Raw genomic sequence first — 25668 nt, 5'->3', positions numbered from 1 at the left:
ACTTATATTTTGCTGTGTAATGGTAAAAATAATGTAGAATCATCCAGTGCTATCTCTTAAATTGTTTCTACTTATCTGCTATAATGATTGCATAGCTTGGTTTTAATTAGAACTGACAGAGTTTATCTCTCAAGTAGCAGAATCAGCATATGGCATTCACATTCTATTCTTTCAGACAAATGTCCTGTAGTTTACAGATGATAAAACAGAATATCAACATAGGTTTAATCAACAAGATTTCTCTATTCAACAAGGTCTAAATTCTAATAGTTCAAACTGAACACTGGTTCAATTCATTATTTGACATAGTTTGTCAGTTCCAGAATTATTTATTCTTGAATATCCTAGAATTTACCAAATCACTCATTTAATTGGTCATTCATTTTGGTTTTAAGAAACTTTGAAATTTAATTCATATGACTTCAGCATTCTTTATAATGTGGCCTAAATCAGTTTGTTTGCTGCTCCAAACATACTGCATGTTTATACTTTATTTTATTTATAAGATGCATTTAGATCCTGCAGTTACTGTTAAAGCAACTTTCTTCAAACTAGATGATCTTCAGATGAATGGACTTGGACTCAGAATTTTCAGAAAATGCAAGACTAATTGAAAATTGAAAATTCTGAGAGTTGGCCATAGCTATGTAAGTCCCGCCTATGTACATCTTTGCTCAAATCATGAATTCTCAATTGCCTGTCCCAACTTCTGTGCTGTTCAGCATTTTTGGCAGTAATTTGGATGAGGTTGAAGGGATGTTTACACATTTGTTGGTGACACTAAACTGGAAGAGGCTACCTAGTGAATAGACTTAAAACTTTCGAGGCATAATTCATTCCACATTCGAGGAATAATGTGTGCAGAAATGAATAAAATAGAATTTAACAAGAAATGTAAAGATCTATATCTGGCGGGGAAAAATGTAAGATGGAAATACATAGGAATGGAGAGAAAATCCTGGTAGAGATAAGCTTTTTTTATTTTTGTTTCATTTTAGAAAAGTGTGTTGGCATTTATTCTTATTAAGAATTTTCTTCTTTAAGTACTTAAATAAAAAGTATTACTTACTTTCCAGCTTTTTTTCCCCAACTGATCCAATTATCAGAAGTCTTGAATGTTTTTTTTTTGTTTTTTTTTGTTTTAGTATTTAATAGAAAGCAAAGTGGCACAGTTCCATTTGGAAAGTGCACATGGACTGATAAAAGACATTTTAAGAATTCTGATCTTTGGTATAAACTAGTTTTGGTTAGCAGAACTTGGTAATTAGTTTGTTAATAGAAAAACTGTTTTACAATAGGAAGGTAAATTTGTTACTAAATAATGTGTTTTAAATATGGTTTGCAGTAGGTCTGATACTGCTGAATTGGTATATTGTAAACAGTTAGTGTAATGTCATAGTGCAATTCCTACCATTAAGCTGTCTACCCAATTTGGACATTAAACTGACTCCATTGGATTTTATAGCTTGAGATAAAACAAAATGTGCCTATTTATATCCTTAAATCCTTTGTAAGAAAAAAATAGACATCTTCTAACACAAATTCTTTGTAACTCTTGGACTGCTGAAATGGAATAAGGATAAAGGATTTAAGCTTGCTGATTTATTCTCATTCATTTATGTAATACACCTCTCAGAGGATCTAGTAACAATGTATGACACAATGAAAATATACTAGTATTGCATAGGAAGTACCAATCACTTAATTAAAAAGAACACACTGCTCACAAAACATAACTCTTTCCTCCTTATAGTATGACAACCAGTGGTGAAATTCTCTGCGGATTGCCACCGGTTTGCTGCCTGTGCATGCGTGCTACATGCCAAACGTGCTATGTGTGAGCATGCTCAGTGCTCACCAAAAGCACCCTACATGTGTGCATGCACAATGCGCACCAAATTCATGCTTTGCGCAGAAAAAGTAAGCTTGAGAAGGGAAGTAGAACAGCGAGGGGGGGAAACAGCTGTGCCACCTGATTTAGCTTTGCTAGAAAGCAGGATTTCCTGCTTTCTAGCGAATATAAACTGCGTGGCACAGCTGATAGTTGGAAATACCAGTTCAGATGAACCGGTAGCTTTTCTTAACTACCCGTTTGCCTGAACTGGTAGTTTTTATCACTACCGGTTCACCTGAAACGGAGCGAACCAGTAGCATTTCACCCCTGATGACAACATATAATAAATGAATAAACTGATTAGTATTTGTCACAAATAATATGATGACAAATATGAAATGTAAATGGGCCCTGACTTTGCAGTAAAACATGAGGAGGGACTTAGGACAATAAACTTGATTCCCCCCCCTCGCTGTTCTACTTATTTATTTATTTATTTATTTTAGTTGTAACCTGGGTATAGATATTCAAGGTTCAAAATGTTCCCTCATTATACCCAGAAATGAGAAATTGCACATATCAATTTGTAACATACTGGGATTTTGAGGGTTAAGATTTCTCCTGTCTCTTCTCTTCCTTCACTGAAACAACCTCAACTTAATGATTCCGTGTTCTCAGGGATGCTTTTTTGTATGATCCTAGCCAGGAATAGGCAGGTGATATCAAAGTAAGTTTACATGAAAAATCATCATTAATAGTGAGAAAAAGAAGCTGAGAGATTGTGAGGAGGCCAAGAAAGAAATATAAGGAGCTCTTAGATATAAACAGTCTGAGTTTCAGAAATCCTGGCAGGAAGAGGTTCAAAACTTTAAAAGGGACTCCACCTTAAAGAGCTCATAATAAAATAGATCTGGATATTCCTATTGAAATATATAGAGTCATAGGGCTGGAAGGGACTTTGAAGTGTTTTTAGTCCAACCACACCTGTCCAAGACCAACTGCATATCCATCTGGTAAATAGTACTGTCTATCCCACATCTTACCAAGAAATAAGCTGTGGTTTTATTAAATGCATTATTGAAATCTAAGTATAATATATCTACAGCATTTCATTGATCTACTAATTTAGTCACTTTATCAAAGAAGGCAATAAGTTTTGTTTAGCATGACCTGTTTTTAACAAAATCATGCTGGCTTCTATTAATCACCTTGTTCATTTCTAGGTGCTCACAAATCTGCTACTTGATTGCCTTTTCCAGGATTTTCCCAGATACTGATGTCAAGCTGATTGGTCTATAATTTCCTGGGTCCATTTTTCTTTAATTCCAGTCATGGGTTCCATCCCACCAAGTTTCAGTAATAGTAACAATATCATACCTGCCCCTCATGTATGAGGACTTCGTTCTCTCTCTTTGTTCCCTGTACATTGAGCATTTAGGCATCTCAGCCCTTAATGGCTGATCTTATTTGTTACATTTCCTGTTTGGTATCTGAATGCCCTTTCCTTTTTACCACTTCCTTTCTTGTCAGATTTATTTTTTGGGAGATTATGCTTTGGGTTGATTCTAGAAATTTTTACAGGTTATGATGATCATAGCACTGAACTTATGCATTTAGTATCACTTCCACCACAGAATATGCTATAGTGGTTCCACCAATAACAGACAATGCAAGGTCATCCAATATCTGCATAGACAGTTGGCACAGACAGTTTGGAACACGGAGTGCTACTCAGGGATCATATGAGCACAGAACCTAGTCTAATGGGGTAGGCAGCTTATTTCCAAATCAGGTTTGGGCAAGGAAAGGAGCATGGTCCTGTTCCAAGTCAGTTCTGCCTGTCAGCCATCTGGAAATTATGACAGTGTGACTAGCCTGGAAAACACTGTCAGAGTGCAGACTTGCAGGACAGATGTTGTAACAAATTCCCGTATAAATCATTAGGGAAGTTCAAGGAGCCTTCAGAGGGAGACCAAACACAGGAGGGAAAAACAGCTACCCATATTGGTAAAATGCATACATTTTAGTTCCTAAAACAGCAAACTGCTTAAGTCACCAGTATCTGCTCCAGTTACAGTGCTTCATACATTCAGTGATTTTCAGAGTTTAACAGCAAGTGAAGTTCTTTTTCTAATTTCAAGACAGCTATAGCAGTTAGGAACAATTCCTTATGACACTGGTTGAAAAGATTGCTCTTTTGTACGGCCACATTTTCCAACACTATGCAAGGTGATGAGCAAGATAAGCTGCTCAACACCCAGATAATTCAAATTGTGCATTCTGTGAAGGTGACACCCATGGCATTTTCCAAAACATCCTGTCTCAGAATATCATATTATTTTCATACTTACTATAGCTGTATTGGCAACCTAATACAGGTTGCCAATATCGATTTATGATCACAATTGAGTTCAAAAATTCTGTTGCCAAATGAGATATTTGTTAAGTGAACTTTGCCCCGTTTTACAAACTTTCTTGGCATAGTTGTTAAGTGAATCAGTACAGTTGTTAAGGTAATAACACAATTGTTAAGTGAATCTGCTTTCCCCATTGATGTTGCTTGTCACAGGCTTGCAGAAGGTGATCACATGACCCTGGTACACTGCAACCATCATAAACATGAATCAGTTGCCAAGCATCTGAATTTTGATCACATGACCATGGGGATGCTGCAATGGTCATAAATCACTTTTTTCACTGCCATTGTAACTTTAAACAGTCACTAAATGAATTGTAAGTTGAGGACTACCTGTAGAGCAATTCCAGTGCATGGATTTTCCAGGTTCAATGTCAGAGACCATTTAACCACCATCTGGCATCACTTGACATGTCTTTGAATGGTAATAAAAGCAGAATTGTGGCACTAACAGCTGGTAGTCTACCCTATGCTTGTAGTCCTCAGGTTATGACCTGAATTGGGACCAGAATTTCCATCACCAAGCAGTGCATTTAGGAAGCACAATATCACATTACTGCATTGCTTAGCAACAGAAATCTCAGCAGTCCTAGGTCATTAAGATAGCATCCCATGTGACTGCTATGTAGGAAGAGTTGGGAGTCCCAAGCAAACAGGGCTATAGGTGAGAGATGGGTACCATAGATAGGTATTGGGCAAGCAGGCAGAAAAGCAGTGGGGGTAACTTGCAACCCCCGCTGGATTCCCATTGGCTTTGCCTGTGGAAAGCCAGCAGAGAAGGTCACAAATAGCAATCCCATAACTGGGGGACACTGCAACCATTGTAATTATAAATTGATTTCCAAGCCCCTGAATTGCAATCATATGACAACAGAGATGCTACAGTAGCCGCAGTTTCTCAAACCATTTGTAAGCCCCACTTATTCAACAATATTATAACTTTGAATGGTCACTGAACAAGTGGTCTAGTGCAGCCTCAATTGTACAGTCTGTATTATTAAGGCTGCATAAGGCAGTTGATTTTTGGACATTAGAAACAATTCAGACCTGCTGCAGGGGTACTGATTTGTTAGTATCACACTCATTGGCAATGATTCACAGTCTGGCGTAACTTCAAATAGTCACTAAATGACAAGCCGTATTGTGGAGGATTGCCTGTACTAAAAGACTTCAAAAGGAAACTAGTGAATCTACTGATGATATATATTTATTATACTGCCTTTTGATTTACACTTACATTCTGGAAAAAAAGTTCACTTAATTGTGCTTCTCTAAGTTGAAGTGGAGCATTAATTTTGCATTTCCTATTGCTACCTCTTATCATAATCTTATCTTATCAAACACTTGGCTTTAGTTAGTTTGCTCCTGGCATGTATGGAATCAGATTTTCAAACTCTAAAAGGGTGAGGGAGTTAAACAACCATATCTCCCTCACTCCTTTAGAGTTTGAAAATTTGATTTTCAAGTGCAGCATTCCAGGGTTTTGTTCAGCCTTTATCTTTTTGATTGGGAAAAGCTGAGGGAAGAACAGAGCTGGGATGCAAGTCAATTCTTGGCATTACTTGTGAAGAGTCCTGGCATGAATAGGAGAGATTTTGTGGATTTATGCATCCCAGGATAATACAGTGCCAGGAAAGAAGTCTGGGGAACGAACTTTTCTCTGATTCTGTTTTATGCCTAAGTGTTAAACAGATAGCAACAAAAACACAATGTAAATTTGCTACACAATTATTTTTGTTTAAACTTCTAAGATTTGAATCTGCCATTTACAAGAAATTAAAGAAACGCTACAACAAATTTTTAGGTGCAGACTCGCTAGGAGTGTTAACTGTACATAGTCACTGAGAGTCAGACACCAAGTATTATTTTTCTTATGGTTTGTTACATTGTCAGCCAAATTTTTAGACTGGATTTGGCATTTTTATCCAGCTATCAGATCAATAACATCGTTATTACCGATGTTTTCCCCAAAATAAGACCTGGTTTTATTTTCTTTTGGGGCCCAAAATAAGCACTAGGGCTTATTTTTAGGAAGTATTGCCCCCCCCATTGACAGTAGACCCACTTCTGCTTGCTCACAACTGCAACAGCGCAGGAAGCCAAGCGACATGCTGGTGCTACATTGGTGAGGCAGGGGGTGGAATTGCTCCGCACGTCCTCCACCGGCTTACTTCAGGGCCCTACAGCCAGGCCATTCACACCCCAACACAGCGGCAACAGCACACCACTCAGCCTCCATTGCAGCTGCGAGCAAGCAGAAGAAGGGGGCGGAAACCATGTGGGCTCCTGCTGCACAAAGCTGCCGGTGCTCCATGAGGCACTTGTGGGGGCATGGATGGCCTGGCTGTGGGGGCCCTGAGATAAGCTGGTGCGTGGGGCGGCCCCTCCCCCGGTGGCCACAGCACCATGAGCAACCAGATGAAATGGGTGGGTAGCCAGCTGCGTAGGCTGATTTGGGGGGGGTAGGGCTTATATTAAGTGCATGTGTAAAACATTCTAGGGCTTATTTTCAGATCTTATTTTGGGGGAAACGATATTAACAAGAGTTTTTGTGATGCTGCAAGTTTCTGCCTCCTATCTTGAGGAACTTTAATTACTGAAAACGGCTAGATTGTTTAAAATAAGCCATAGTTTAATGCAATCTAAACATGCTAGACTATTTCTAGACATTGCTAGACATTGTGCAAGCCCAAAATCAAAGAAACCACATGCATTTTTAGCATGCAAGTTATATTTATCCACTCATACTTTAAAGCTTTTTTTTCGTAGTCATTATAATTATTAATGACAATTTATTCAGACTACAAAGAGAAACCAGGCTTAAACAGAAGCACAATTATTCTAACTATTCTTAGCCAAGATGAGAAAGAGTAAAATATGTAAGTGCCAAAATGTGTTATAGTTCCTCCACATTGAATTAAACTATGCTTTAACATGAAGAACAAATGTATCCATGCTTTTCCTCAACACGTTGATTAAGAGCTGTTCAGGCTGCCACCAGATTACATATTTCTCTTTCTCTGAATAGAATTCATTCAGCCGTCTTCTTTCTCTGCCAATATCTTATCTCTGGCAACTAATTTTCAGTCTAGTAAGGAATAGAATTTTTGCTGCATCATTTTGATTAATCATTGTTAATTACTATATACTGTATATGTATAACATGTTTTAATTCCTACACATAGCTGACAGTTGTAAATTCAACTGCCAAGCACGTCTGACACGTAGCAGCAGTGTTTTCCAGTCACGTGGAAATTGCACAATCGACTTTGAAGCAACTTTGTATGTGTATCAGGCTGATTAAACTTAGGACTTTCGTTTTCATTTTATATTTGAAAAGAATATGATTCCCCCCCCCCAAATTAAGCAAAAAGATAGTAAAAAATATGTCTGGTATAAAATATATGTAGTCATCTAATTTAAATTTAAATTGATTGGTTCAAGAACTAATCTTGATATGTATTATACAGTAGCAGTTTGCATAGTTTGTGCACAGTTTGCACGATTTCTGATATTCTAATTTTATCTAGTGCTTAGAGACAATGCTATATTGCTGTAAATTCCAGAACCCAAAAGCCAAATTACGGATACATATTACATCAATGTGCTGCTTCTGGAATTGTTTTCTTTTTACTGAATTAGCAGAATTTGGTCATGGCTGTCTTATCTCACTGTTTTGTCCATGAGAATAAATGACTGATCAGAATGACTGATTAAAAGTCAGGAGAGACAAAATCAGCATCTTCACCTGAAGAATGAAATGTAGTTGGTATACAGAAATTCTAAATGATTATTTCTAGCTAATGCAGAAATCTTACGGCTATTAGAGAAAGTAAGAAATATTCTTATTCAAATTAAATAAATAATTATCAATTAATATGCTACTCCACTGTTCGGAAAGAAACTTTTTATCATATGATTTGGTATGAAAGACTTGAGCATTAAGTAAATTAAATTAGAGGGGCTGCTTATGTGACATTCCAAATCCAGATTACCTTTTTAGGAAGAGTTCCTAAGTGGGAGGATTTTATTTCAGCTAAATCTTGTGGAGAATGAAATGGACAGTTCTTACATTGTGCAGCTGCTGCACTGATTTTACCTGTCTATTGTAACAATAACGATAGTTTATATATGGTGTTGACCACAGGGTGGCTGATTGTAAATTGAAGAAGGCAGAGAGAGTAATCATCCTCATCCTTTTATTGTAAAGAGTCTTCTTTAAAACTTCTGCCCCAGTCTCAAAAATCCTAGTGCTAGAAATATATGTATGTACTCTTTAATGCATAGGTGTCAAACTCGGCACGTCATGTCACCATCACATAACATATCGTGATGTTTTTTCCCTTCACAGAGCTGGGGTGGGCTTGGCCTGCACGTATCTGGCCTGCGAGTCGCCAGTTTGACACACCTGCTAACATATTTAGCTTTGCTTTATAGAAGTTTGGTAACATTCATTTCAATATAGAGTAGCAATAACTGCAAGGTTTATATAATGTATCAATATTAAATATTTCTTAAAAGTATGTATATATGTGTGTGTCTGTGTTACGTTTCTATTTTTCAAGAGAGTATACCCTTAACATATGTGCTCACCAACTCCAAAAGTCAGTGGATACTTGAGTCAGGAATATGCTTACCCATGAAAGAAGATAGATCATTGGACACTAGTTTTTTTAAGTCTTAAAAATGCCATGGGTCTCCAGATGCATTGTTGGATTAGTTAAGGTTGGAATTTGGTTCTTTTTAATAACTATTTTATATATACAAGTTATTTGGGGAACATTATTTTAATTTGATTCATTTTTCAAGTTAATGATTCCCAAATAGTTTGTATATATATATATAAAAGTTCTTAAAGAGAACCAAATTCAAGCTATGAGTAATTATTATTATATTTGAAGTATGTATTGTACAATGGTGCTAGTGAGAAATCAGTGTATATCCAAATTGCCAGTGTTTCCAGAGGAGCATCTATTTCGTGAAAGCATTCGAAGTTATTATGGAAAGGATAATTTGATGTGCATTCCAGTCGTAGTTGAAGAGATAGGAATGATTTGAATTTGACATGTAGCTTTGGTTCATGGATGCCTGAAAAAGAAACAAAAAAACAGTTAAAATTATAATACAAATTAATTGGTCTGAAATATAACAGGATTTTTTTGTTTTAATTTGGCATTGAGATAGGTTAAGTTCAATTATCTAATCAAGTGATGGCTAACCTTTTCTGGACCAAGTGCCCAAAGCGTGTGGGTGTGCACACAAATGCGTGCGTCCTAACCCCCAAAATACAATGCGTGCATGGTCCCTGTTCATTTCTCCCACTCCCGCGCATGCCCGTGTGGCCCTGTGCATATGCGTGTGGTCCCCCACACACACCCTGACCCGTGCATGCGCACGCGGCCCCCTGCATGTACCCCTTGCATGTGCACGCGGTCCCCATGCACGTGCCTTGCCCCCCATGCATGCGTGGCACAGACTTGAAGACCAGCTGGCCAGCAGGAGGCGTGCGTGCATGCACAGTGAAGCTGAACTGGGGCTATGGCTCGTGTGCCATCAGAGAGGGCCCTGCGTGCCACAGGTTTGCCAATCTTTGATATTTTAAACATACACAGTATCTCAATTTATTTTCTGAACTTTGAGGATACTGTTGATAGAAACAGATCAAGTAGGGACAACACTAAATATTCTTAACTGCTTAAAAAGAGGAGGGAAATGAAATTTATAAGCCCAGGAGGAATTAGTCTTACTTGCTCTTATAATAACTTTATATCCCAGTCTTATCTAAAACTTGGTGATACAAATAGCCTTAACAGTATGGTCTTAACAGAATATGGTCTTAATGATATTGGAGACAAAATTCAACAATGTTTCCCTAATGCTTATTGACATATTTTCTGAAAGAAATACTGTCATTTTTCTTTATAGATCTTTAAATACCTGTTGAATTACTTCAGTCAAGATGCCGGCAGCAATTGGAGGCCCAGTAGGATACACGCCACCTGAAGGAGGATGGGGTTGGGCTGTGGTTGTTGGTGCCTTTATTTCTATTGGATTTTCATATGCATTCCCCAAGTCCATTACAGTATTCTTTAAGGAGATTGAAATCATCTTTGACGCATCAAGCAGCAAAGTTTCCTGGATCTCTTCTATTATGTTGGCAGTTATGTACGCAGGGGGTAAGTTTGCAAACCAAATGAATGGTATTTTTACTGTGCAGTTTCAATAATAATGTCCTGCTTTGATTGGAGAAAAATGTTATTAATAGATCTGTAGGTAAATTTAAATATTCCTGTAGTACCCAGTGTGGGGGAAAATAGGCCAATCTATTTAATTTGCAGAAATATAAATACTACATTTCCAATGAATTATTATTTGAATGGTTTTTAATTTGTAGTCTCTGCTGCAGGCCTGTACAACTTGTTTAAGGGAAAGGGCCACATTAATAAATTGTAAATCATTGTAGGCCTCAAAAAATGTACATCAATCAGCCGTTCCTTGGCTAACAGAACAAAAGAAGTGCTAGAATGAGGGATTGTGGCTCCAAGTTTGCTACTTAAAAAAAACACCCAGGTCTCGTACTGCTGCATGGTGGGCAAGTCTCTAAGGTTTCCTTTGACATAATCTTTTAGACGACTGATCTTAAGTACTTAAAAGTTAGTGCATGATTTGCTTCAATAAGGAAGGAAAATAAATGTTCTGCTTTGCTAATTACAGGCAAATACATAGTAAATAAATAAGCAAGATTAAATAAATTAAAAAGAAGAATTTTGGTACTAGGAAATACGGTCTCAAGGATCCAAGCTCTGGACTGATACCAGTAGGAAAGAAGCAACACGCTTGAAGGCAAACTGGGTTTATTCAGCCGGACTCAGGCACGCAATGAGTTCATTCAGCAACAAAATAGAGTCAGCAAAGTGGTGAGCAAAGTCTGTTTGACGCAAAATCAGCGCTGGGAGCATCCGCCTCCCAGTGCCCGTAAATAGGCAAGCCACACCTTCCCACTGTGCAGGCCTCACCCTTGTGGCTCTCACTTGCCAAAGCTCCGGCCCAGCTGATCGTCGGGCCTAATCAGCTGCTTGGCGCTTCCTGGCTTAGCCATGTCTCCGGGCCTCACAGCTAACTCCACTGTTTCCTCTGCCACCACGAGGCCACCCAACTGATTGTTCGTGCCATGCTTGCGCGCTACAGCTGGGTCTTCCTGAGACACCCCTTCACTGGTGCATTCTTGCGTCACCCATGTTCCTGCCCTCCCGCTGTGACAAGCCCTGGGCCTCGCAGCTTGACGTATGGTCTATAATAATCACATACTTATTTATACACTGCTTTTTTGTAACTGGAAGTATATGTTATCAACATATTTGCTATCATTTTTGCTAATACTGTGTTCTATAACTACTTAAGTTAATATATACTCTAATTTTCCCCTTCTATTTTCCAGAGTACTGCTCCTGCAGTCCATAGCTGGGTTTCTTCATCATCAGATCCTTTTGACTGGGTGATATTTTTAGATACATCTCTCCTCGCCCTGTGGCCACGCCCCCTGCTCCCATAATGCACCAGTCTTTTCACTCAGTCACTGAAGACTGGTGTGTTTTTCTCTCCTCGTTATCCTTGTAGGGTTTTAGCTTTATAGCGTTTAGGCCTTTATTTATTTTTGTTTAGTTTTTTCTCTCGGTGAGAGCCGGTATTAATAGGAGGCTGCAGGGAGTGACAATTGAGTCTGGGGCGCCAGTCCGTTTCTCCCCAGGGCTTCTGACGGCCGTCAGACCGCAGCCTGGGGTTTCCGACCCTTCGGGGCGGGTCCCTGCTTCTAATTAAAGCCGCTGGTGTGAGCGCAGGGGTTGCGGATTGCCGCGATCACCCCCACACCCGTTCCTGTGATCTGCTCGTATCGGCTCTCTTAGAAGCGGCTCCGGAGCCTTGTATGGTTTGCCCTGCAAGCTCTGACGTTTTCCCTTTGGCGCTGGCTGGCTAGAGCGACGGTTACCGCAGTCAGATCTAATCTCCTGCTGAGCGTGCTGCGCCGACGAGATTCTTCAATCGTCAGTCTCTGGAGCGCCGGGCGAGCCCTTTCGGCGGGCGGTGAGAGAGCGAGGCGTCCGACCTTCGGGCGGCGTCTTTTGAAGTTTGGAATTGCCGGTCTGTGTGCGAGGCGCTCTGATTGCCTTCAAAGCACGCCCTGAGCTAACCGCTATCAGCCCACGCGGTCCCGTGCACCGCGGCCGCCATTTTGGGGGCGGTTGTCGTTCCGGCGGCCATTTTGTGTAAAGCTCTCGGCAGGTCGCTCCCCTCCCTTGGCGGCAGATCTTTGCCTTCCCTCTCGCCCACGTTGACTGCGGGACCTTAGTTTGGCCATCTCTGCCTCATCGCTGTCCCTGTGGGCTGGGACCTGAGGCTTGCCTTGCTGCCCTAGGCCTCCTTATTGGCCTTCTTCTTGGGGCCTTTCTGGACCTTTCTACTGCGCCTTTGCTGCCCCATCATACAAGGCCACTGGTGTTATTGTATATAGTTCCTGGAATTTTACAGTTATTGTTTTATAGTACAAAAAAAAAAAAAAAAAAAAAATCAAAAAAATCAAAAAAATCATAAAGACACTAATTTAAAAAAAAAAAAAAAAAAAGGAGAGGGAAAGAAGGGAGGCATCTGTATATATAGATACCTTGACTCACACTCTTGAGATGGCTGACTCTTACCTGTCCTCCGACTCAGAACGGGAGCCCAGTCCGCCAAGGGCACCGTCTAAACATAAATCAAAATCGAGGGGCAGGTCTACTGTCGCTCCTACTGGTTCTCGCCAGCACAGGCCTTCAGCAGCGGCGGAGAAAGACGCCCAGCGCCGACACAGAGCGCTCGAGAGGCAGTACGATAGGGCCAGACTGGCCTCTTCGGCCTCTGTCTTTGCTACCAACCAACACCTATCTCTACAACATGGCTCTTCATTGACATCTGAGGCCGTCCCGGATCTCGGTGAGGATCGTGACACCTCCACCTCACAGGCTGCGACTGCTCTGGCCCATGCTAAGAGGGCCTCTGTCTCCTTACCTGACGTTTCAACCGTGGGCCTTGCGGAGCCCCATGCTCCGTCTTCCCGTCGGGCAGAAGCAACGTTTACCCCGACTGCTGCTGGACTTCGGGGCCCGGAGGGTCAGCTGTTGGCTCCCCAGGTGGATTTGCAAGCAGCGTTGTCTACTGCTCTGTCCTCCATTTTGGCTGCAGGACTTCACCAATCTGTTCTTCAACAACCCCTTCCAGCTCAGCCTTGTACGTTTCACTCATCGGCTCCCGGTCGTTCCAGATCTCCATCCCGGTTGGCTCACATCTCTTCTGATGACTCTGAGCAGGAGGGAGAGCTTCCTGAGGAATTAGAATTCTCGGAAGATGAAGGCCTTGCACCGGACACTCCTGCCTTTTCCGGCTTGTTCCGGCCTTCGTTGTTTAAATCTCTGCTGCATAAAGCTAGGCAGGTCACCAATATGGAAGTCCCGTCTGCTGAACCTTCTACTTCCTCGGCCCCTCATGAGGCCTTGTTTTCGTCATCCAAGCCGGGCAAGGACTTTATTCCTTGTCCCCAACTCTTTGCTGATGTTCTACAGTCCCCCTGGTCTCAACCGGGCTCTCAGATGGGTCCCACCAGCCTGGACAAAAAACTGTATTGTGGGGCTCCGGAATTGGACTCCTTACTATCTTTACCTGTGGTTGACCATCCGATTGCCAGCCTCGCCTCTTCTTCGCTTTTGTCCTCGGATGCTTTGGACGTTCTTAAATCAGAGGACAGGAAGTCTGAACTCTCCTTTCGTAAGGAGCATCAATCTCTTGCTTGGACAATTAAGACGGCGACTGCTACGTCGTTCTTTAATAGAGCCACATTGCTTTGGCTGAGGCAACTTCAAGAGAAACTACCGCCAGAAGACACACGTCTTCATCAGGATATAAATAAAATTGTTGCTGCCACCGAATATTCGGCGGATGCCTCGTTAAATTCGGTGAAGTTTGCCTCGAGAGCCTTGGCCTCGTCTGTGACATCCCGTAGACTGTTTTGGCTCAGAAATTGGAGAGCTGACGCCAAAGCAAAGTGGAAATTGGCGGCGGCTCCTTTTAAGGCCCCGAACCTCTTTGGTCCTGCCCTGGATCCTGTCCTGGTCGAGGACAAGGATAAAAGAAAGGTGATGCCCGCGTCTTCGTACCGCAGACCGGAACGGCGCTATGCACCCTATTCTCAACGTCAGCCCTTTCGGGGCTCGTCGGGGTCAGGGGGCCCCTACTCACAACGCAGTTACTTTCCGGGGACAGACCGCTATTCGGACAGACAACGGTTTCGGGACAGGTCCAGAACCAGTAGCTCCAGACGCCCTTTCCGTGGAGCCGGCTTCCGCCAGCCCCGTCGAGGCAAATGACTACAGTTTGCAGAATCCCATTGGCGGGAGACTTCAATTTTTCAGCCACCAATGGGAACGCTCCACCAAGGAGGACTGGATTCTTCGGACAGTATCTCAAGGCCTGGCCATCGAGTTTATGGGACGCCCTCCGGTTCGCTACGTCCGCTGTCCGACTCACCTGTCCCCCGACAAGGCGGCTCTTTTGCGGAAGGAGGTCCTCCACCTGCTCCTTATCCATGCAATAGAACCTGTTCCATTGGATCAGCGGGGCAAGGGATTCTATTCGACTCTCTTTCTGGTCCCCAAACACTCGGGGGGTTGCAGGGCCATTCTAAATCTGAAGCAGCTGAATCTGTCGGTCCGCTACCGCAGATTCAAGATGCACTCCTTGGGATCCATCCTTGCTGCAGTACGACGGGGCGATCTTCTCCAGTCTGTCGATCTCAAGGAGGCGTATCTGCACGTTCCGGTCCTCCCGGCCCATCGCCAGTATCTGCGCTTCCAACTTGGGGAGGACCATTATCAATACTGTGCAATGCCCTTCGGCTTGTCATCTGCCCCAAGGACTTTCACAAAACTGGTAGCGGTGGTGGCGGCTGCCCTCCGGGTGTTACCTGTGAGGGTCCTATGCTATTTGGACGACGTTCTGGTCCTGTCGTCCTCCAGAAGCCAAGCACCTCGGGACCTGGCCCGTGTCATCGACTCTTTTCAGGACCACGGGTTTTCGATCAACTTCCCAAAGAGTCATCTGCACCCGACCACGGTTCTACAACACTTGGGGGCGGTGATCGACTCAGTTCGGGGCCAGGTCTCCCTATCCCCGGACAGGGCGGAGAGCATTCGCAACCTGATTCGGCTCATCCGGTCCAAACGGTCTGTTCCTCTTCTACATCTGTCCCAGTTGTTGGGGAAAATGGTCTCATGCTTCTCGATAGTCCCATGGGCGCGCAGACACACGAGGCCATTGCAGTGGTTCCTGCTGCCCTTTCAGCGCACGGGTCGCAGCGATTCTCTCCACAAAGTTTCTCTTCCTCCTCAGGTTTCCATGTCCCTCAACTGGTGGACGGGTCCCAACCTTCTTCTCGGCACTCAATTTCTGCTCCCGGATCGGCTGACATTGACTTCAGATGCCAGTCTCCTGGGCTGGGGGGCCCATCTCAACGATCAGATGGTGCAGGGTCGCTGGTCGCCTTTGGAACAGACGTTGAGCATCAACATCTTGGAGTTGAGAGCGATTCGCCTAGCTCTCTGTCATTTTCAGTCCCTGCTGCGGGGCCAGCACGTTCTTGTCCTTACGGACAATATCTCCGCCAAGGCCCATATAAACAAGGAAGGGGGCACGAGGTCAAGGGACCTGATGCTGGAAGCAGAGAAGTTGTTTTCTTGGGCCGAGGGTCATGTTCTGTCTCTGAGGGCCGATCACATCTCGGGCGTGGACAATGTCAGAGCGGATTGGCTCAGCAGGCAATTGATAGACCAGTCAGAGTGGCAACTGGATCCCGAGATATTTCAGGAAGCCGTCAACATCTTCGGCCTGCCTGTCGTGGACCTCTTTGCCAGTCCGGCGAACGCCCAGCTTCCCAGGTTCGTGACACGTTATCCAACTCAGATGGCGGAAGACCACAACGCTCTACGGTGCTGCTGGCCTCCCGGTCTCTTGTACGCCTTTCCGCCACTTCCGTTGATTCCTCAAGTCATTCGGAAGCTATTGGAGGAACGTGCGGAAATTCTGCTGGTGGCTCCCAGTTGGCCTCGTCGGCCGTGGTATGCCGACCTGGTAGCTCTGTCCATACTTCCACCGTGGGAGATTCCACCGAACCGTCTCTCTCTACGCCAAGGGGCGGTCTTCCACCCAGATCCCGGGTGGCTCCAATTGGCCGTTTGGCGTTTGAGCGGGTCATCCTGCGCAAGGACCGTCTCCCCGACTCTGTCATAGCCACTATACAGGCGTCTCGCAGACCTTCGACATCGCGCATATACGAGGCCTCGTGGCGGGCATTCTGCGTCTGGTGTGCTGACAACTTGGTAGACCCTACGTCGGCTCAGGTCGTTGACATCCTCTGCTTCTTACAGGCTGGCCTGGACAAGGGCTTATCACCGTCTACCCTTCGTCGACAGACCGCTGCCTTGTCCACTGTCGTTCGCTGTCCACCTTATTCGTCTCTGTCTCAGCACCCCCAACTCAGAGAATTCTTGCATGGGGCTATGAACTTACGTCCGCCTCCAGTTCGTCGATATCCGACCTGGGACCTTTCCCTTGTTCTTCAAGCGCTGATGAGTCCCCCTTTCGAACCGCTGGGCTCTGTGTCTCTTAAGTACTTGTCCTATAAAGTCGCCTTCCTTTTGGCGATCACATCCGCGAGACGGATATCCGAACTCTCAGCTCTGTCGATCCGGAACGACTTGTGTATTTTCCACGCTAATACTGTTATTCTTCGCCTGGATCCGGCTTTTTTGCCGAAAGTGAACTCATATTTTCATCGCGCTCAGGAATTAATCCTTCCCGACTTCTGCCCGTCGCCCAAGCACCAACGTGAGAAGGATTGGCACACCCTTGACGTGCGCAGGGCCCTCCGGCGTTATATTCGCAGGACTGAGTCATTCAGGAAAACGGAGGCCCTTTTGATATCCTTCCATCCAAGATCCTTAGGCCAGAAGATATCTCCGTCGACTGTGGGCAGATGGATTAAGGCCTGTATCTCCACTGCTTATGAGCGTCAGGCCAGGCAGGTCCCAGCCGGGATTTTGCCTCACTCTACCCGTAGTGCGGCAACGTCAGCTGCTTGGGCCACTCAGGCATCCGTTTCTGACATTTGCCGGGCTGCCACCTGGTCCTCGGTGACACCTTTTATCAGACATTATAGGGTGGATTCATTTGCCTCGGCTGAGGCTTCCTTTGGCCGTCGTGTCCTGCAGAGTGTGCTAGCGAGGCAGGACTCCGGGGGCCCTTAGTTTCCCACCCTTGTTTTTTTCTGAGCTTGGGTATATCCCAGCTATGGACTGCAGGAGCAGTACTCTGGAAAACGAACATTGTCTTACCTGAATGTTCCTTTTCGGAGTACTGCGACTGCAGTCCATCCCCTCCCTTGGATTTTTCATTTCTCTATTATTGGACGACTGGTGTCTATGCCAGGTCGGACTCGTTAGGGTTGTCGACCGGTTGGTTTTTTTGCTTGGACTATTTTAAGTGGTCGCGCCTTCGTTCAAAGACTGGTGCATTATGGGAGCAGGGGGCGTGGCCACAGGGCGAGGAGAGATGTATCTAAAAATATCACCCAGTCAAAAGGATCTGATGATGAAGAAACCCAGCTATGGACTGCAGTCGCAGTACTCCGAAAAGGAACATTCAGGTAAGACAATGTTCGTTCTAATATGAGAATTCATTAAAGTTATCTAAAATTAAATCTGTGTTTTTGATAATGTACAAGGTGTGTTAAATTCCGGGCCATTGTTTTATTACTTTTTTAGTGATTTAAATTAAATGAATAATAAATTAATAATAAAGTTTTACCCAGGAGCTGAAGGAAATTAAGGATGTACAAAATGTCACTATAAAATCATGCTGTGTATATGGAAATGGACCGTTAAAATCCACATTTACATATCTATTTTTATGATTGTTTTTGTCCTATTTATTTACAGGACTTGAGGCAATTTAAAAACTAAATAGACATAACCCTTCATGCTTTCAAAACAGGCCTGAATTCTTTTGACTTCACTGCTGCTGAAATATGGTGAACAGCCGGCTTTTACTTTGCATGTATCTCAAAAATAAGTAACCATGCTGCATTGCATATGAAATTTTTGTTTGGAAGAGAATAGTCTTTGTCCTTATTCAACTGTTGAGGCAATCAGCATATTTTCCTGCTTCATGGTGGCAACAAGAACATGAACTCTAACAGCCTTGTCATTGTTTGATTTTAATAGTTTAGAAAATTCAGTCCATAAATAATCACTTGCACAATACAGATAGAATCAGTAATGTAAAAAATAAAGACCAGCAGTGTTCATTTTTAAAAACAAAGTTGAAAAATCTGTTCAACTTTACTAATGAACTATTTTTCCCCCCAATTTTCGAGTAGTTCTTGGGTACTTTTGATTGCCATTGGTGGGGCTTCCCTGGTCAAATGTCACACAAACAAAAATAAAGTGGCCAAAAATGCGTAATTATCCAGATTAAAAGGACATAAGTCAGTATTCAGGACATGTGTTTCTAGTTGCATTTAAACAAGCTCTAGAGTTTGTAGAATGTTTTTCTCAGTTGGTGTTTAATTACTTTATTTTAGATTTAAACTCTTAAAAGAAATATTTTAAATATTGAATGTAAATTAATCAGTCCCAAACTTTTGGGTGGTGATTAAAGGACTATACAAATTGTACATAACAGAGTTAAGGTAAGAATTCATTTAAGCTTTTATTATACAATAGCTATTACCTAGTTTTGAATTAAATAATAAGTAATACTAAAACAATGTTGGCTACAAACTATTAAGCCCATCATGACACAGGGTTAGATTATTTGTGCGAACATCTGTCTCTGATTATTTTTGCTTGTCTCAGAATATCCAGCATGTATATTAATGGTTTCCATAAAATCAGGAAGCTGAGTCTTCTTTGTTGAACACCACTCTCTGTGACATTTATATGGCCCTAGTCCTGTGGCCTTTTGCAATATCTTGGAAATTTGGCTCAAGGATTGAGCCGGAGTTTCATTTTGTAATGGTATAGAAAATAATTGTGGCCTCATGTTTTTTGTGTGTGTATTTTGTAGCCTATTTTAACTCAATGCTAGTAGCCCAGTGTTACAATTTTTGAGTTATGTGACTATATACAAGTAGTCCTCAACTTATGACCACAATTGAGCCCAAAATTTATGTTGCTAAGTAAGAAATTTGTTAAGTGAGTCTTGCCCCTTTTTACAACTTTTTTTGCCATGTTTGTTAAGTCACTGCAGCTATTACATTAGTAACCTGGTTGTTAAATAAAACTGGTTTCCCCATTGACTTTGCTTGTGAGAAGGTTGCAAAAGATGATCACATGACCCTGGAACACTGCAACCATCGTAAACGTGAGTCAGTTGTCAAGCATCTGAATGTAAATCATATGACCATGGGGCTGCTGCAACAGTCATAAGTCTGAAAAATGGTCATAAGTCACTTTTTTCAGTGCTGTTGTAACTCTGAACGATCACTAAGTGATTTGTTGTAGGTTGAGGACTATCTGTACATTCATTAATAAATAAATACTGCCATTATTAAACACTCTAGAAACCATATCTGTTCTTAGCTGTATGCTAAAACAATCTAGTTGTTAAACAATCAGCCGTTACCCTTTATTGTTGGTGATACAAATTAAATGTAACATCTGTTCAATTGGAAGTTGTATCTGTCCTGTGTCTTGCTCCAAATTACAAACATCTGCCTTCCGTATGTGATGTTAACAAATATGATATAACTCTCGAAGCTGAATTGTGTAGTATTTCTCATGTATTGGTCAATCATTTAAAAAACTAGTACCGTAGCAACAAAGCAAATGAGGTGTGTGATTTAGCCCTGGGTTCCCCACAAACACGCATTGTATTGCAGACGAGAAGCAGCCCCCTTTACCAGTTGTGCTGTGTTCTCGTGACAGTTGGTTTTCCACACTGGACTGCATAGTCCAGCTAAGTGAGGCCCACCAAGGCTTCTCAGTGCTAATAAGATGTGTGCGCTAAACAAATTATTCCAAAGCAGAAATATTCACAATACATTAAGAAATTTGTAAACAGAAACAATCATCTACTTTTATAGATAGATTTGCAAAATTTAATTTTAACTGTTAACATACCAGGAAGAATTTAAAAGTTAAATGATCAAAACTTTTGAGTGTATTTTTGGCTTGCATATTTCCACCTGGTTCTCCCCCCACCCTCCCACCCCGATCTTTTGATATTGTTATATTAACACAGTAGTGCATATTCATTGTACAACTGATAAAACATACTTTAGGCTAAATTAGAATACAATTTGGAGTGTTCTTTTTTATTTTACTCATCTCTCAGTTGTAATTACCTCTTCTAGGAGAGTTAACAAAGATACAGATGTTTTACCAAAATTTAAAGAAAAATAAACCAAAATATTCAAATATAAGGAAATCAGAATCATTTGCAATCAGCTACCACACCATACCCACACCCAAGCCTATTCAGTTGCATTATTATTTTCTCTAGGTCAAACCATTCACTTTTCAATTTAGGCTAACCAGAAGACAAGCTATGATATAATCTGAGGAGCAACTTTTAGGGGTTTTAAATGGAAATACCTAATTCTGCAATATTTGCTCTCTGTTTCTTATATACTGTAGTGTTCATAGTCTTCAGAAGTCTCTTGTTTTACTTTGCATGCATTACTCTAAAGATTGGGAAATACATTGATGTAACCTATTGCCTGAATAATTATTTCTTCTAGGCCCAATCAGCAGCATCCTGGTGAACAAATATGGCAGCCGTCCAGTCATGATTGCCGGGGGCTGCCTGTCAGGCTGTGGTCTGATCGCTGCCTCTTTCTGTAATACTGTGGAAGAGTTGTACTTCTGTGTTGGTGTTGTGGGTGGTAAGTGAATATATCTATAAAATGTAGATATATGTAATTGTATAATTTTCAGAGATATAAATGTAGATAAGTTTTTTAGAGAACAGGAATGCAATTCTCTATTGGAAAACACTAATCTGGAATATTAAGTAAAGGCCAATATTTCCTTTCCAGGATCAAAACTCTTGAGCTGGTGAACTAGAATTTCCATGTCTACTTTTTTTTTTTCAGAGAAGGATATTAATCATTATTCATCATTTGAATGTTAGTCAAAAGCACATTTACAATATCGCTCATCCCATTCATCCAAGTAGTTGGGAAACAGTCAAATATCATAAGAGCTATTTCAGTTTTTCTTAATTTGCCCATGCAGTTTCTGAATACAAACAGGTGATGGCATTTCTCTGAGATGTCTTTTCCATCTTTGGCATCTTTCTCAAAATAACCTGCCTGGAGGAATTTGTTATCTCTGTGGTATCTCTATATCTGCCCAAACTTCTTTTGTTGCTTATTGGCATATAAATCATTTTATGACTGTTTTTTATAATGGTAATAAAGTGAGGCACTGCAGTCACTAAGCAAATTACATCATTAAACAAATCCATTCTCCTGAGTATATTGTAATCACCTGTTGTAAGTCAAGGACTACCTTCATTGATTTATTTCTGACTTTGAATTGGTTTTCATAAGTGCTTTTTCAAAAAAGGTTTATGTACTTTATATCAGGCCTGTCAAAGTGGCGGCCCACAGACAGGATACAGGCCACACCCACCCCAGCTCCGCAAAGGCAAAAAAATATCGCGATATGTCATAATCCAGTCTGTGACGCGATTGTTTGACAATCTGTCAAAGCACAGGAGTTTGACACCTGTGCTTTATGTATTTAATGTTGTTCACTTTTAAAACGTGAAATATATCTGTGCAGATTTCAGTAAGTGGGGAATGAAATGTTGCCATTCTGTAGGGAAGGGGTTCAGTGTTTCTAGTAGTAAATTCCCCAGCTGGGAAAAGTTTGACGTGGTCCTGAGCTAGTATTCCACAATATGTTATTCTCCTGACCAGGACATTTATAACCAGAAACCACCAAATCAGCCTGGAAACAACATAGTCCAGTAGAAGTTCAAAACAGTTAAGTGTAGGAACATTTCATTCCAGAATTCTCTGAAGTCATTGAATTTTGCACATTCATACTGAAAACAAAGAGTCTTGGTATAAAAAATGTGTCAGATGTCACTGAACTATTCCTAAGTATTTAGTGTGTGTATTTTGCATTCTGTATCCCAAAGTCTTTTGAATGTGTTAAGGGAGTTGTATTACTTTCTATCACTTAGTAGCTTAATATGATGGATATAGTGTGCATGCCACAGTATCGATAAGAACATAAACTGATTTTAGAACACAGGATTCGTAAGGGCTGCATTTGTGTGTGTTAATAATTTTAATATAATTATATTTCTACCCCCAGGTCTGGGCCTTGCATTTAATTTAAACCCAGCTTTGACCATGATTGGCAAGTATTTCTATAAGAAGCGTCCTTTGGCTAATGGATTAGCCATGGCTGGTAGCCCTGTATTCCTGTCTACGCTGGCTCCTCTGAACCAATATTTCTACAGTATTTTTGGATGGAGAGGGAGCTTTTTAATTCTTGGAGGCCTTTTGTTGAACTGCTGTGTGGCTGGGTCATTGATGAGACCAATAGGACCTAAGCCTGATCAAGTAAAAAAAGAAATTAATAAGGAAGCATTGCAGGAGCTGGGCAAAGAGACAAGAAAAGAAGCAGGAGATGTTAATACAGATCTTATTGCTGGCAAAAATAAAAAGCAAAAGACTACAGCCTTCCAAACAATTAACAAGTTTTTGGATTTGTCACTCTTCACACATCGTGGCTTCTTGCTTTACCTGTTTGGTAATGTGTTCATGTTTTTTGGACTATTCACACCATTAGTGTTTCTCAGCAACTATGGAAAGAGCAAGGGTTTCTCTAAAGAATCTTCAGCTCTCCTGTTATCTATTCTGGCTTTTGTAGACATGGTTGCCAGACCATCCATGGGTTTGGTGGCAAATACCAAGTGGATTAGACCTAGAGTCCAATATTTTTTTGCTGTGTCTATTATCTACAATGGAGTGTGCCATCTTTTGGCTCCTTTATCTACTAGTTATACTGGCTTTTGTATCTACGCTGGATTTTTTGGATTTGCTTTTGGCTGGCTGAGCTCTGTCTTGTTTGAAACACTGATGGACTTAGTTGGGACTCAGCGATTCTCCAGTGCCGTTGGTTTGGTGACTATCGTGGAATGTTGTCCAGTCCTTTTGGGACCACCTCTTTTAGGTAAAATATGTATTTCACCCTTGGGATGGGGAAGAAAGAGACTGTATTGGCATTTTGATGACCTATGAATCTGACCTGAGATAAGTAGGAGAAAAATAACTTATGTTGCCGTTGACAAAACCATCAGGATTCATTTTATAATCCTACTTTACTTCTTAAACTCTTAAGTTATAAGCCTCTGGATGTGAGGATAGTTGCAACCACATAATATATTTTATCCTTTTTCAGCTCTTGTCCAAGGATCCCCCCTTTTATCTGCATAGATGATACTGAATTACAACAGTAGCTGCCATTGTATCACTTTTTCTCTTCAACTGAGCTGGACTAAAAATAACTTTGCCAAAATTGCCCTTTAACTATATAACATTGGCAAGGAGACTGAGCTTGTCTTGGCCCTGTGGACATATTTGCCTACCCACAGACCCACAAACTTCACTGCTTTGATGGGCACATTCTGATCACCATTGCAGGATTTGGTAGGCTCAGTGGTAAAAGATAAATCTAAGAGAGGCATTATTTCTAAATAGAAATAAGTCAACATGAAGGCTAGAACAAACTTTGATTTTTACAGTCATTTCTCTGCTGGTCATACTAACTCATTTCTAAAAGAAGGATAATTAATTAAAACATTATTGTTGTTCTTTGCATTCCTTTCAGTATTGCACTAATTAAAATATACATATCTGTGTCTCTTGAAATATGTTTGCACATTGCTGTTGGAATGTTCCTACCCAGATACATTAGTGTCCCTTATGGATCGCTATTATTTTCTTCTGACTCTTCTATCCCTCAAGAGTTGGGATCCTTGCTTTGCCTTGGGGATGTGTCTGTGGGAATTCTTTGAAGTGTCTTATGCATAAAGTTTCTGGGAAGAAAGACATAGCCAGGACTGGTTGCAGTTGAACTTGGCAACTGTAAGTTGACATAGCATGCAAGGTGGACATAGAATTTCCTGGCAATCCTGTTTTGAAAAGGATCATTCTTAAATTTACTAAAATAGTGCCAAGGGCAACTTCCAGTAGCATCTAGTATACTGGTAAGTTTGGTTCATGAGAGTAGGGTGTGTTACACAAATTCACCACAGTATTTGAGAATCCCTATGTTATACAGATATCTAGAAAGAGTCTGGTAATGAGAGGAAACTCTTTAGCACTGAAGTTAATTCTTGGCATTTGTGACCATTAATTATTCACTATTACAAAATAGCCTTATAACCTATTTCCCTCCCTCCTCTGCTTTTGCCTTTTAGGTAAACTCAATGATATATATGGTGACTACAAATACACTTATTGGGCATGTGGCATCATCCTTATTTTCTCTGGGATCTTCCTATTTATTGGGATGGGCATCAATTACCGGCTAGTAGCAAAAGAGCAGAAGGCAATGGACAAGCAGATTGCGGAAGGAAAAGAAGAAGAAACCAATATTGATGAAGCTGAAAAACAAAAGGAGTCCAACGAAATGGTTAATCTACCTCCAAAAACCACAGACGATGGTTTAAAAGAAGACAGTCGTGTGTGAGAGACTCATAAACCCAGAAGGTTTTGTAGTAATTAAAAAAATACTGACATGTTCGAGGGAACTGCTGGTCTTAATGAACAGTGGTGGAAAATGATATAAATCAAGCTTTTTTAAAAATACAAAACCTGATACTGCAGATAGTATTTTTATCAACACCTGACAAGTAACAGGTCAGTCGGCAGTGCTAGCATTATAGTAGGTTTCTTTTGGGGGTGGGGGGTGGGAATGTGTACTCTGCTTCTCTCTTTTATCAGCAATGCGAATGTACTAATATGTGCCTTAGAGCTTCCATGTCTAGGCTATTTTAGCAAAGCCTTAACACTGTTCTGTAAATTGTTGTTGGTTGGGTTTTTTTTTGGCTACCTAGGCATATTATTCATAAATGATACCTGACTTGCTTTATTAGTAGGGATCAAAGTTGGGTGGTAAGCAAAAAACATTTCCTATGCTCCTTACTGCCAGTCTCATGGTAGGTGTACAAATATCTTGGACAAAAAGGCTGGTGGATTCTTTTTATTTAAAAAAAAAAACAAAACAGTATAGCAGACCTAATGTTTCTGGATACCAGATTCTACTTGATTGTGTTTCTGATAACTTCTAAAAACTTACCCAACTTGTTGGGC

The 25668-nt window shown here is 41.5% G+C and overlaps 1 protein-coding gene across 3 annotated transcripts in view; it reads left to right on the top strand.

Moving 5' to 3' along the window:
* SLC16A1 (solute carrier family 16 member 1) overlaps positions 1-25236 on the top strand; it is a 32349-nt gene extending 7113 nt beyond the window's left edge. For 2 of the 3 annotated variants that reach the window (XM_070939841.1, XM_070939842.1), the window contains exons 2-5: positions 10176-10426; positions 21073-21216; positions 22661-23524; positions 24774-25236. In XM_070939841.1, coding sequence (XP_070795942.1) covers positions 10210-10426; positions 21073-21216; positions 22661-23524; positions 24774-25045 — 1497 coding nt within the window. In that variant the 5' untranslated portion in view covers positions 10176-10209 and the 3' untranslated portion in view covers positions 25046-25236. Of the gene's footprint in view, positions 1-9693; positions 9829-10175; positions 10427-21072; positions 21217-22660; positions 23525-24773 lie in introns of those variants that run through there. The other variant, XM_070939843.1, reaches the window with a different exon arrangement.
* Positions 25237-25668: the final 432 nt, after the last annotated feature.

This window comes from Pituophis catenifer, unplaced genomic scaffold (assembly GCF_029215685.1).
Source record: "Pituophis catenifer annectens isolate HBS135680 unplaced genomic scaffold, rPitCat1.0.hap2 SCAF_3, whole genome shotgun sequence".
NCBI lineage: Eukaryota > Metazoa > Chordata > Lepidosauria > Squamata > Colubridae > Pituophis > Pituophis catenifer.
This window is presented reverse-complemented; position numbering and strand designations above follow the sequence as displayed.